Source organism: Sparus aurata, chromosome 5, assembly GCF_900880675.1.
Source record: "Sparus aurata chromosome 5, fSpaAur1.1, whole genome shotgun sequence".
NCBI lineage: Eukaryota > Metazoa > Chordata > Actinopteri > Spariformes > Sparidae > Sparus > Sparus aurata.
The window spans coordinates 31,374,801-31,389,070 of record NC_044191.1 but is presented as its reverse complement, the minus strand read 5'-3'; the positions used below and the strand labels follow the sequence as shown (position 1 = coordinate 31,389,070).

General features: G+C 46.8%; 1 protein-coding gene across 4 annotated transcripts in view; it reads right to left on the bottom strand.

Moving 5' to 3' along the window:
* smtnb (smoothelin b) overlaps window positions 1-13,844 on the bottom strand; it is a 48,880-nt gene extending 35,036 nt beyond the window's left edge. For 3 of the 4 annotated variants that reach the window (XM_030417062.1, XM_030417064.1, XM_030417063.1), the window contains exon 1: window positions 13,485-13,843. In XM_030417062.1, the coding sequence (XP_030272922.1) occupies window positions 13,485-13,535 (51 nt within the window). In that variant the 5' untranslated portion in view covers window positions 13,536-13,843. Of the gene's footprint in view, window positions 1-13,484 lie in introns of all 4 variants that reach the window. The other variant, XM_030417061.1, reaches the window with a different exon arrangement.
* Between the last annotated feature and the right edge of the window lie 426 nt (window positions 13,845-14,270).

The following is a 14,270-nucleotide window of genomic DNA, read 5'->3' as shown; positions in this document are numbered from 1 at the left end:
AGGACCACAGGAGCAGAGGACGAGAAACAGACACGCCAACAGCTGGTGCTCGGCTATGAGAAAGAAGTGCGATGAGCTCTGCGGGTCGAGCCGTCGTCCAGGTGTCTTCTTCTCTACCTTCAATTCATCCGGGCTGAACAGCAGCCGGGCTGCAGGAGGCCCCAGAGACTCAAACGCTTAAGTGACTCCCTTAAAAAACACTCGCTGAGCCGTTTCATCGCTGTGAGTGACTATTAGCTAAAGAGTTTATTTTTTCAAGCGACAGACGAGTAATTAAAGTGTGCATGTGTGTATGTGTGTGTGTGTGTGATGGATGCTTTCATGTCAGCGACAGCCGTGAGCACTGGGAGGGTAGAGGGAGCCCCCTCCTGTCACGTGAGAGACTGATCTCTCTGTTGGTCGTCAGCGGGAACCTGTCAGCACACGCAGAGAAGAAGCAGCTCCGGCTCCTCTGCAGGCTTTTCTGATACACTTCACGCACAAACACACACTTTCAGGTTTTCCTGCTGCACAAGTTAACTCACGCAGAGTTGAGACAGAAACCTTTGCATGCCAGCTGGTTTCTACTAGAGGGGGCTGGATGTGGTTGTTAAGCTAAGCCTTACAACCCGATGGGTTGAAAGGGGTTGACGTGCCCCCCCATACTGGGCCTGGAGGAGGAGGAGAGGGGGGGGGGGTCTCACAAGAGATGAAGAGGCCGAGTGGTTTTGAGGTCTCGCTGTGGTTTTTACAAAATATGCAGCCCGAGCTGCACGAGCTCAGAGGGGCTCTCATATATGCTATAATTTGTGGAAATGTTAAAGTGCTGAGCGGACTGAAAATAATGGGTAAGAGGAGAAAGTGCTCAGAAAAAGAAGAAAGGAAATGAGGAAAGCGGAGACGGAGAAGAGGGGGAGAGGAGAGCGGCTGTCAGGGAGAAAGGATGACAGAGTGAAAAAGAGAAAAATGACAGAGAAGCTGGAGTTGGGCATGCCTAAAAATGGGCAGACGAGAGCTGGGTGGGAAAGGCCCGGGCCTCGCATAGGTCATTCCTCGCATTCCTGCTGACTCACAAGGAAAGAGATGCTCGTGAAATGTGCCGATCAGGAACCGGGTTTGGGTCCAGCACCGGCAGTGAGATAATACGGCAGTGAGATTTTGACGGTGAAAGCGAGGAAGTCCCGAGAGGCGAGAGAATATGAGAGCGCGCTTACTCATTTCCATCACCGTTTCTCTCTCTCTCTCTCTCACATGCCCACACACACAAACACACACTTTACCGAACACTCGAGGGAGCCGTCTGTTACCACACTGTCAAGCTTAGCGCTGAATGAACGTCCTGATGTGATTATACAGCCAGTTCGCTGCCAAGTTTTAGGACTGACTGATTTATTTTTCATTACTGAGATATAACAGATCAGCCTCTACTCCAAAACAGGCTGCTTTTCTTGGCCTGTGTACTGAGCATCATATAAAAAAACCAAGAAGCAAAATAAGAACTCTTAAACTCTCAGCGCGTGATTGACGGCGGAACCAAATCAGTTACAGTAATATTTCCACAAACAGAGCGAGGGGAATCACAGTCGCTCCCAGGTGTGCACTCTTACCTGCACTAACACGAAAAATGGACCAATCGGTGCACAGATGGCTGCACGCCGAGTCAGTTTGGATTGGCTGCAGCATGCACGCTATAAATTCAACTGGCACAAAGCCAGCAGCTGTAACTGACTTTTCCTCTACATATTAAAAAAAAAAAAAAAAAAAAAAGGTCCACCAATAACTTCCTCGCACAGGAAGCAGATGAGTGGGCGTGACCTGAGCAAATAAAACACACCTTAAAAGTTGGACGCCTGCCAAAGGAAACAGAATAACCATTAAAAAAAAAGTGCCAGAGACGGAAAACGTGCGCTCGCATGGACACAGAGTCCATTTGACAAAACCTCCGCATGACAGTGCGAGAACTGTGTCGGTGGGCGGGGGGAGCGGGGGAGGAAACTAAATCAATCTAGTTACACAGTGACAGCAACTCACACCGCTGACCGGACCCAAAAGCATTTTTTTCAAAACCCGACCACAGACCTCTGAGCAACCAACCGTCAGCTTTGGCTCAAAACAACAACGGCACTGTGACCCGGAGAGCAGCCGTTATATTTACACCCAGACAGAAGGCCGTTCACACACAGACACATGAGTCAGGAGTAACGCGCGGCACGTAAATATGTTTTACTGAAAGCGGTGAAGTCATCAAGACGTCACTGAGCTGTCTGCACCTTTAATGACGGCGGGGGAGGAGGAGGAGGAGGAGGTGGGAGAAGTCATGTTACAGCCTGGTCTGCTGGAGTAACCGAGGGCTCACTCGTCACGCCGTCACACCTGTCGGCCTCGGCGGAGTCACCTGACTCAGCCGGCGAGCTGTCGGGAGCTGATGGAGGAGGTGTTTGCGACTGACGGGGTGAGGAGGAGAGGAAAAGACGGTCCTGCAGAAACTGGGATGCTCCCAACCCCTTTTTGTTCAAATTCACTTAGCTGGAAACTAAACCGGGAAACAATGATTACCTTATTTGACGGGAATTACGCCGTGGCGAGGAGAAAGATACAAAAACATGTTGTAATGATTCACAAGCAGGCCTGCTAAAACTTGTGCTGCACTGCGGGTCCCTTTGACTCACATCCTGCCAAGCAGAAGCTTTCTATGGAGTCAGAAACCTCAAATCTATCCAAAGACATCCGACTTGAAGCAGCTCAATCAATCAGAGTCAATTAGAAAGGGTTCATGGTTTAGCTCTAATCCCAACCAGCTGGTGACATACTCCTGAGGACGGAAACACCCTCTGAACTCATCTGCTGCACATGAAGAGAGACAGATTTAAATATGAATTTAAGTTTGCGAGGCGGCGTTTAATTTAATGCGCTACATGCGGAAGACGGCCTCAGAAGTGGTCAAACATGGCAAGAAGTCAAAGTCCCTCAGGTAATTAAAAAGCACTAAGCTACTATTTAGTGGGTCGACTGTCGCTAGCTGAGCTAAACACACACGCTGCAAAAGGACTACCTGTGGGTGCAGCACTGAGGAGGATTAAGTTCAATCTGTGGAAGTGAAAAGAGTCAGACCACTCAGACAAACCGCAGCGCAAATATTGTGCGAGTTCAGATTTGTCTTAAGGTCGTCCTTTTATTCTCGGCAGCTGAAGCGTCCCGAGCACTTCGCTCAGTTTCGGGGGCCAGTCACCGGAACGAAATGTTGGCATCATTCATTTCTGCAAATCACGGAGGCCTCAAGTTTGTGTTACACTTTTTAACATCAACATTTCAAGAATAGCTGTCATATCACATTCAGACAGCTGCGCGGGACGAACGCCGAGCACAGAGGCCACCGTCCGAGACGGCATTTTAACATTTAAAAGCCCGAATCCACTGGATGCCTTCTACTAGACGTCGGGACATGTTAGCCCGACAGACTTTACGTGCGTCTCCTGAGTTATGTTGCATCATTTACAAGGGTCCGGTCAAACATCGCAGCCCCGTCTGAGAGCGCAACGACCCCTCAGGCCGAGTCCTGACCTCCTGACCCCCAGTTTGCTGGGCTGTTTATCTACTTAACGCTTTCCCCTCTGTGAACTATGACGCGTCGAGCACATTGCCCGACACAAAGGAGTGTGTATGCTTTCTGCGAGAAAATGTGTGCGCGTGTGAGTCCACGTGCATGGGTATGAGTGAGAGGCAGGGGGGGGGGGGGGGGGGGGGTACTGTGTGTTTGTGCACGAAAACGAGGGCCATAGTAATAATTTCCAGAGCAGGCTGAGGTTAGAGTGCAGCCAGGCAGCAGATCGGATCAGCGCTTTAAACTCACTTGTGTCAAGCCCACGAGTGAGTTTGCCCTTATAAGGACGCACGGGACACTCCTGGTAGCAGAGCTGAAGTGGATTACCAGCTGCCACCGAGGAAGCCGGACTGCTGCGGACATCGAGACGGACACAGATAAACAATTGAGAAAGAATGAGAGTGAGAAGGGTGAGAAAGTTCAAAAGTTGCTTTCTTTTCCTCGCACCCGTGAATCTCTTTATTGCCTCGCTCTGGGGCAAAACTCCAATCTGAATCAGGTGGACGCCTATAAATCATTTCTCAGCGCCTCAGGAAAACAATGCATGCATACAGCAGGCCAGCACACACACACACACACACACACACACACAGACACACACCACACCCACAGAAAAATGGGAATATAATCAGGATACACGAGAGCCCTGCAAGGCACGGGACTGCTCCTTTCTCAAAAGAGGGAGTTTCAGTCACCTCCTGGCTGAAAAATTCACAAAGAAACAAACCAGATTCAGGGTTCAGGCTCATTGTGCTGCAGCGACACCGAGCCTTTATCGTCAAGAAAAGAGGGAGAACCTGTGAACGCCTCGGAGAAAGAACGATTACCGCACATGTGGCAACGTGCTGCTTGCGAGTGCGGCTACACGTGCGGGAGGGTTTAAACCTTTATTAATAACTGGATGGTGGGACAGAGGCGCGGAGCCGACCTGGGAAAACAGTGTCCCCCTTTACACTTGAGGTAGCAGACATAAAGAACGGGTGGATGCAGGAATGCATGTGGGTCAGAGGGGGGTCCGGGCGTCAGCAGCGTTCTATAGGACTGTAATGATGCACTGCAGACGGATCCGAGCCACACGTGTTGTTTCCGACTCGAGACTCACATTAGTGCAGTCGACTCCGCGCGCTGATTAATCGGCGCACACTTGATTGTGCACACATGTTCAACGCTCTGATCTAACCAGCAAAACACCGACCTTTCAAGCTCAAAGTAATTTCAAATCCTGCAGCACCGTTGCGTATAGAACTACTCTAATTTCTACAAATGGAACGTGTTTGTCTTGGGCTCGATCCACCGCCTCCGTGAGACGCTCTGGCCCAGTTCGTCCCGTCTGGCTCCGCGCACTTTGTCCTCTCTGGATGAGATTCTCTTCGGAGCCGCAGGTCGGGTCACACGGAGGGATCCGGGTCAGTTACGATCCCGGTCAGGACAACAGTGGCCTACATTTTGGAGCTGGCATCATCAAAAGGATTTCATACGAGCCAACGTAGGCAGAAAGCCGTCTCATTGTTCTGCCAGCGCCGCACACAATATCATGAAAACCTTCGCAGTGCGTGCAGTGGCAACAGTCTTTGTTTGTGGGCATTTTGCGCTGATCTTTGCTCTAATGTTGGGTTTGTTTCATTATCTCAATGACACAATTTTGCACCCTGAATGAAAGAAACTGATGCAGAATTGTTGCAGCAAAACCAGAGATATCGTCTTGTTGTCTTACATCTGGGGGAGAAGATTTGCGAGCCATCGCATCTCTGCAGCAAACAGTACTTCACTTTAATGTTGTTTTGTCACATTAATGTTTTGTCAGATTAACTGTGCAGCCCTAGAGCCGCAGAAATCACAGATTTGGGTGCATTATGGGAATACAGTAGCAGCTAACGCAGCCTTGAGCCAATAAGCTGCAGATGAACAACGAGCCACAGAGGCATTTCCGTCTGCACATTCCCAGATGTTTTCGACTCGACCATCGCCGACTCAAGTGACATCATTTGATGGAATTCATCAGGTTTTGCGCAGCTTCTTCTGGACTCACAACAGGTTTTATACAACCTTTTCCCAAATATGCGACTGCACTGGTTTTTCCAGGTTGAACTCGCACTAAAACTTCTTTTTGCCCGAAAGCCGTCTTTGTTTAAAGTTATCATAATCATAGGAAACCGACAGAGGAAGGAGCTGTCCACAGTTTGTTAGTACAGACTACTGGTATCTTCATAAACAGAAGATCTGATACAGTATGACAGATTTCAGCAGGAAGAAGACTAGAGATAAGAAAGACTGTACTGGATCCTGTATTTCAGCTGGCCTTGACCTGTGATAAGACCCCAGGTCACAGCAGAAACCTCCAGCGTGATGATTCTTCTCCAAATATGGGACATCGCCGGTCCGACCGACGCCCTGCGTGACCGGCTGTTTTGGCTTAATGAGGGGGAGCCGGGAGGTGAGAGGGACGTCCCAGGAGGGGAACAGAGACGGGAGTTAAAGCACTTTGGGAGGCTGCGCGGGACAAACAGTTTGTTCTGATAGATCCACGAGAGCCGGCCACGCCGACCCCGAGAACTCACTGTGGGTACAGAGTCAGGCACAGACAGACAGGCAGACAGACAAAGCCAAAAGACATTTAACAGATCAGCTGTTAGATCTGAGAAATGCCACAACATTAACAACAGTGGGCTGGGAAGCAAAACATCAACATCCGCTGGACGCTCTCTCGTGGATCTCAGGAAATGGCTCTTTCCTGGGGGAGTCCATGTAGAAGACGACGAAACCACAGTGTTTGTACATTTCTTTCTTCCCCGACTGCATCTCACATCTCTCATCTCTCCATTTCTCCACCCAATTTGAAAACCGCCGTCCTCGCACGAGCTGCTGAAATATGATATAATTAACTTTCATTCCCCTCTGGTTTAATCCAGCGTGCGACTTGGCAGGGAACCCCAAACATCTCTGATCCTGCAGAGGGCTGCGTGCCGTTTCCTGTATGCTATTTTTCTCTGTAAACAGAACCACACCTCAGTATTCCAACGTAAAGCCAAAGAGCTGCTGAAAGCTGCACTGGAGCCCCGCTACGGTACCTCACAGCTGACAGGACGAGCACATTAATCAAGTTTTGCACCAATTAAAAACCCACAGGATCTTAACTCTCATCTCCACACCCTCTTAAACTGACATTGTACCGTGTATTATACACTGAGTCCCACAGTGCAACAGTAGCCACGAAGCAGATTGTTCACATCTGGTTTGTGTTTTCTTCCGAGTCTCAAACACCTGCAACAGTCTAAACAGGAGCTTCGGGGTGTTTGTCCCCCTCCGAGCGCCGACAGGACGAAGGCTCAAACTGGGATTCCACCGGCTCAGACGCCCCGGCGGTTAATGAAGGAGACAGAGGGGTGAAAAGCACACTTTCAATCCCTTATCCAGACCTTTTCCATTTGGCAGAACGATGATCCAGACAGATGGAGATCGGTCACAGAGAGCCTCTCTGCCGGATCGCTTACCGCACACAGACGAAAGAGACGAGAGCAGCTCTTGACAGCGGAGTCTGTCTCATGTCAATAGGTTCACCCCTCCGATGACACTCGCAATCTATCAAGGCAGAATTTACTGCGTCATTCCCTGAATCTGTGCTGCGCAGATGACGTGACTGAGGTCAGTTTCTGACAACAGCAGCAGCAGCTGGTGCTGACTCCGTTTGTCAAGCTGCAACTCTCTGGCCTTCGTCTGCAACCACACGTCGGTCCGGTTGTTTCTTCACGCTCAATATCGAACCGCAAAATACCGCGTGGAGGCCGCGACCACCGGTAGTGCTGTGGGTTCCTCTTTGACTGCATCATGCAGACGCACACTGACGGTGCAATTCAGACCCTGCGACAGGCCTGATCGATTGGACGCTGCGAGAAATTCAAATAAGGAAATGTGCCAAGCGAGCAAAAACTGTAATGTGAACACTGCACGATTTATAAAGTTTAAAAGACTTAAATGCAAGTTCATGGTGAGTAGGGGACACTTCCTCTCTTTCATTTGGTGATCGGCTTCCATAAAACTGGAATTATCGGTCTGAGAGGCCGTTAGCACATTTTTCCAATCGTCTAAATCCCAAGAAATGAGATAATGATGATTGATTTTAAATACATTTTGAACGTCGTCACTACAGAGCTGCATAACTCACAGACGGGGAGCATAAACAGCAATACAGCATATGGTTTACAGTGTGAAACGCCTGCTCGTGGACCGTGCCAAACGGTTAATTCACTTACTGTAATCACATTAACTCACTGACACGGGCTTCATCACCCTCTGTGAGGTTTGTTTCTTATACCAAGTGTTAAACTGCCGCATTCTTTCTTCAATGACATTTTAAAAATGACAAAACAACGCCTGATGTCCTCCGTTGTGTTCGATGAAGGACTGCTCCTCATATTTAAATGTACACAATATCTCAAAAATGACTAAACAATACCACGTATGCTCTTTAATACCCAAATACGAAACAGCGAACTTCATCTGAACTGTAAACACGAGGTAAATGATCGCTGGAATACGGCTACAAGTGCGCTCGTTTATTAAAATCAGACATGAAAAGGCCACGGACCTAAAATAGACTTTCGGGGAGTTGATATGAACATCATCTCAAAGTTCACCGCTTCTCTTTTCTCATCCTTTCAGAGCCAAACATGGCCGGTTATTTATAGCAGTGTCCAGCCACAAAAGTTTCCTGTTTTATCAAACAAACACATGGCTGCTTATCTCTCTGCTCCGCGTATTTGGATATCGACCGTCAGAGGCTGAAGTCTGAAGGCCGTAACTCATCTGCGAAGGACTCGCACTGTCACCGCAACACTGTAGATAACTCAGTTCCTACAGGGACGGATCAGAAGGAGAAAAAAACCTGTTTCTTCGTCAGACTCCTCGCCGACACCTTTGAAACTTAATCATAGAGGAAAGAGCTTTGAGGAAATGTGCGGGGTGTAAATACCTGCGAGAATGATGACAGGCTCAGCGGAAAGGAGTTCAGGTGTGCACGGCGAGCTGTGTGAGAAACGCTCACAACAAACACGCCCGTAAACATCCATCCAGGTCAAAAGGCAGTCGTGTTCAGCGACCGTCAGCATGAACACAGAAGCAGCAGGTGTTATCAGCGGTCGAGGGCATAAAACACTTAAAGCTCTTTTTTTCTTTCTGTTGGTGTGTACAGCTTGTGTCTGAAACACTCTGCAGCCTCTTCGAAGGAGGACAAATGTTTCTTTATGATCGCTGACGAGGTTCAGGTCAAGTCTTGCAGCATCACGCTGCTGCAATGCGAGACTTTCTGTGGAAACTTCACGGCCCACTGAGACAACAGTCGACACTTTTATTAGAAATCAATCTGCTGTTTATTTTCTGGGTTAGAAAAATAACCTTTCTGCTTCATGATGTTAGAAAATACTAGGGCTGGGTATCACCAGGTACCTCGCAATACGATACTATCACGATATTTTGCCCACGATAACGATAATATCACGATACAGCGATTCTGCGATAATCGATATATTGCCAGAAATTTCATCCACGATACATCACGATATCTGTGTCACTGAAGAAATTCAGAATTTATTGACTGCACTGAATCCATTTTACAGGACTGACAAACCATTGTCAATCAATTTCACATGACTGACAGCCAAGTAAACAAAGAGTATATTGCACATTGTCTCTTCTTAACACACACACTGACTACAACTATCATTAAATATCTAAATGTTTGGGTTTCAGAGCTACTTAAACCATTTTTTTTATTTCATTTGGTTGTATACCTATGTTTGAATAAAGATAAAGCAGTCCTCCGAAGAGGGGTGGTGGTGGTGGGCCCAAAAAAAAAAGATTTTTTTTTTTTTTTTTACATTTTTTAATATCGATATTTGGCACCAGTGTATCGATAACGTACCTCAAGACGAAATATCGCGATATATCGTAGTATCGATACTTTGGCATACCCCTAGAAAATACTGCAAAATCCCAGCTGCATTGAACCCAATGTAACCTCTTTTTTGCTCAACTGTCCAAAAAACATAAAGTGTGAAAAAGAAAAGACTCAAATCTTCACATTTGAGAAGCTGAAGCCGGCAGATGTTTTGCAGTTTTTGCCTAAAAACTGCTAATTACTCCATTATGTCAATAGTGCACAATTACTTTTCTGTTGATCAGCCAGTTTTTACTTTCAATTAAACAAAATATGGTCAAAATGAAAAAGGAAGACATTGTTAAATAAATGTGACCCTGGTTAACATTTGCTTCAAGTGTTGACAGCATAAAAAAAAACACTCTGCTCGTATATCTGACAAAGTCCCAGACGGTTATATAACGCAGCATCATTTTTCAGATTTATTCCTTCTTGATGATGAGGCTGACATTTTGGACCGTGTCTCATGGGGGGGAAGAGGAACCTGGGACAGCGCTGAGAGCCAACAAAACAGGCCCATTCTTCCTCGTCGACTGTAACCGTTGAGCCCTTGTCACCGGACAAAAGGGTCCAGAGGGCCATAAAGCGAAGGCCCAGGGGTCCCATATATCACCGCGGCTGGACCACAGAGTGAAACTGCACTATTTTAAACATGTGTGAATGCTTCTTGCTCACCAGGGAGAGACGACGGTCACAGGGCTGGCAAGACAATTACAAATCATTATGTGAGTCTCGCAGCATGTGAAATCAGCCCAGCAGGCGCCAGAGGCGGAAAAAAAAAACTCTCAGAGCGGTCGAGTCAATTCAGAGAGAAAAACCGAGAGGACAGACTTGTGCATGAGCGAGACCACAGACTGTAAGAAGACAATAAGGCAATCATCTTCCATCCATTTACATTTACTGACACTTGACGAGAGCAAGTGAGAGGGAGGAGGCTTCGGAGATAATCAGAAGGGAGATCACGGTGCGGCTGACAGACGTTTGCGTTGAACTTTACTCTTAGTTTAGCAGGCAGGTGAACAAACGCCACAACACCACGCACCTGCAGACCTGGCTCGTCCTGCAGGTTAGACACGCAGGCACACAGGAAAACTCTTCACAGCAGATTTCAAGGGCAGAAACAACTGATAATCATCACGCTGGCAGTCGGCTGATAGAATCTATTTATAAGTGATAGCGGTCGGAGTGGTTTGGTTGGAAGGAGCAGCAGGTTTTGTTTTGTCTCGGGAACTCAAGCAGCATTCAGACCCACAGAAACTGGGACACCAACTGATTAATTCTGCGGATATTTAAATTATTGTGGCGGTCGAGTAAAAAAGAAAAATGCTTTTTTTTTTTCCTGGTTGCCATGGAGGGGATTAAATGAGCAATGTAAAAAGAGGCAGCCCGGGCTCTGAATAGACGTGTAGAGACGGGATTAGTGGCGTTAAGAGAGGCCGCCGTATGACCTTCTGACTGTTTAGTTCATTAAGTACGACGCAGGCCTGGAGTCTGTGTTCGTTATCCCGCTGTTGTTTAATGGGAGCTCCTCCACCCGGATTTTACAAGCGGTTTAATTAAGCCTTAGGCATCTCAGATTGTCCGTCATCTTTCCTTTAAAATAAAGTGTCCCGGAAAGCAAATTCTTCATTCCCAAACTGAAACACGAGCAGCTCTGTTCGAGTCTCTGTGGAGCAGAATTTTAAATTAAAGACGCAGCCACACATGAAGTTTAATCAGAGTTTGCTTCCTTTTCAAGCCGAGTTCACTGCGGAAAACCGTGACACTCGAGTCACGGCGAACACCATCAGCGAAGATGTGGGATCTCGGTGACCTTTAAAGCTCAGGAGGCGTTTTGACTCTTCCTCTGTGATGTGTCGAGAGTCACGCGGTGATAAAAACCTTCACCGAATATGTCAGCGTGATCCGTGTTTCTACTCTGACAGACGATGCCCGGGGCCATACAGGGTGATTCAGACCATAATAACAACAAGCTGAGGTCTTAACATAACTGAAATAACAATATTAGAGACAAAAAAAAAAGGGCAAACACTCGTAAATCTGCATCGAAAACACGCCAACAGTCTGCAGCGACCATTCTCAGCCACTTTCTTTGTCCCTCTATAAATAATCTCGTAAATCTGCTGATCAAAGCAAACAGTCCTCGAGTTAATAGTCAATCATTACTCTGACGGATGAACATTATTTCCTCGATCTCCTCCTGTTCTCACACTGTAACGATGTCACTCGTGCCTTGAAGTGATTTATGCGAAGACAGCTCTTTGGCCAGACGACTGCGGGGCTCAGGGGGGGAAACGGTCCACCGTCTGTCTTTATACAGTTGAAATAGTCTCAGGCAGGTCAACAAGACGTCACATCTATACCCAGCCCGGATCCAAAGTAAACAGCCCCTTCTCTTCTGATGTTTGGTGATCCTAAAGAACATGAATCTAAATGTTTTTCCAAAATGGCCTCTTCTTACAGAGCAGGTCTTGGGAAAAAAGCAACTGGAAGTCAAGTTATAATCATACAGTTCAATCCGAGCGCTAAACTTGGATTGTTTCAACGCAGCAGGATGACGAGCGCGAGGACCAGCGTCAGCCAGATGTTGCGCGCTTCTTTTCTGCATATACTTGCAGCTGTGTGAGTCAGACGAACCCGCCGCAGCTCGCGTCCGAACGAGAACAAGCTGACTCACGCCATCCTCGTAAATGTGTCTGTGTTACAGGTGTCAGGCAGACGAATGTTACACCTTCCTCTGGCCTCGGGAAATGATAAGGACATGACGAACGCCACTGCGAACCAGGAAGCCTTTCCTTTTTACCAGTCTGCTGCTCGCGCTTGTGACACAGTCTGTCTGACGAAGGTGAATCACCTACAAGTGAAATGAGTGTTACTTTCTTCACCTGTTTTGTAGGAGAGACGTGTCTGATGAGCGTCATCGCGAGCAATCACATGAACACTCATCAGTTTACAGAAACAGCCCTCAGAAGTAACGCCCGACTGATAGTTGATGTTTGGGGTTGATGCCGATATCGATGACAGGAAGTTAAAAAAGTTCATATACAGGCCGATATACAGACAGTTTTTTGATATGATCGTTCAAATGCATTGAACATAAACGTGTGATAAAGACGTGTAACAGAGGCAGATAATAAAAAAGTATGTCAAGCATCTTTCTCTGGTTTATCTATCGATCGTCCAACATACACGCCGATACCGATAAATCTGTTCTAGGCCGATAAATGAGTCGGGCTCGAATCAAAAGTCTGGTGACATCTTCAAAAACCAAGAGATTTTTTACATTTATATTGATATAAAACAGAGGAAAAACAACAGAACAAGTGTCTTAAAGGGCTGATCAACATCCTAAATCGTTGGCAGTTTGACTAATCGATTCATCAGCACGACAAGAAAACACAGCGGAAATGACATCACACTAAAACAATGTACTCCTCACCTGAAATCTAACCATCAGACACTTTATCTGATCTGCATCCAACCATTATTATCACGATCGTTTCGCCCACCCATCATTTTCTCAAGCAATCGATCGATTATCACACGAAAAGTCGAGAAATTCTCTCCAAAAGTTGTTGTTTTTTTGTCCCACTGACAATCAAAAACCAACAAATACGATCAGCTGATCGTCATCAAACTGTATGTAAACACCTGTCAGGATTTTTAACTGTCATGTAGAAGAGCAATGTCAACAACAACAGTGTGTGGTGTTGAATGAAGGAGTTTATGGTTTTTGTGTTGTGGATATGATCATAATTAAACTGTTGACTTCCCTCTAATAAAACGAAAACAATAACAGAGCCGCAGCTCAACATTTCCTCATTCCACATAGAGGAGTTAACAGGTCAGGTGCAGTGATATGTGATAGATAGGCAGACTGCAGGGTGTTGTATTGATATATCACCTGAACACAACACAGTGGTCACTTCATTAGTTCAGTTCAGAGCATCTCCTCAGGTTCATGTTACTCACCAGGGCTCTCAGGGAGGACTCGTCCAGCGCAGAGTAGCTCTCCACAGACATGTCTGGGCTTCTAGTCGGGCTCAGGTGAGACGAGACGGTCTGGATGTTCAGTCCCGGGTCAGAAATGTGCTCTGCCACCTGCACGATGTCTTCTCAGCTCGCGTCTTCTTCTTCTTCGTCTTCTTCTTTTTTTTTTCAGCGCAGTTTGTCTCTCAAGTCTCTCAGCGAAACTTCCTCTGAGCTCAACGAAGATAAAGTCTCGTCTGGAGTCTGGAGAGCATATTTTCTAGGTCGTCTTTTATTCTGTTCTGTCGTGAAAGCGCTAACCGAGCGCGCACTCTCTCCTACAGGGGGACGTTGGCAGCTTTTTGAACAGAGGATTCCCACTGAAAGGTATAAGCCCCGCCCCTCTCCGTCCGTCCCCCACCGGCTTCTCCCGGCGCTCATTCAAAGCGCGCCGCTCTGTGGGAAGACGCAAAACAGCGTCCGGGTATGAGAGGCGATTAGTGCCACCGTGGACACTAAAGAGTAGAAACTCAACTACAGGCTTTTTATAAAAGATTTTAATGACAATCATGCATTTTATTAAATAACATTTTCCACATAATTTCAGTGGTATTTAATGGTATATTTCTTAAAACAAAGCTTTTTCTATGTGTTTTGTCCTCTGTACACACGTATCAGGTCACTTTTAATTCTACCTGGGCACAACCATATTTAATTTAATTTAATTTAGTTTATTTGATAGGGACACTGCAGGTTAACATATTAACACTTCCACTCGGTACAAACAAG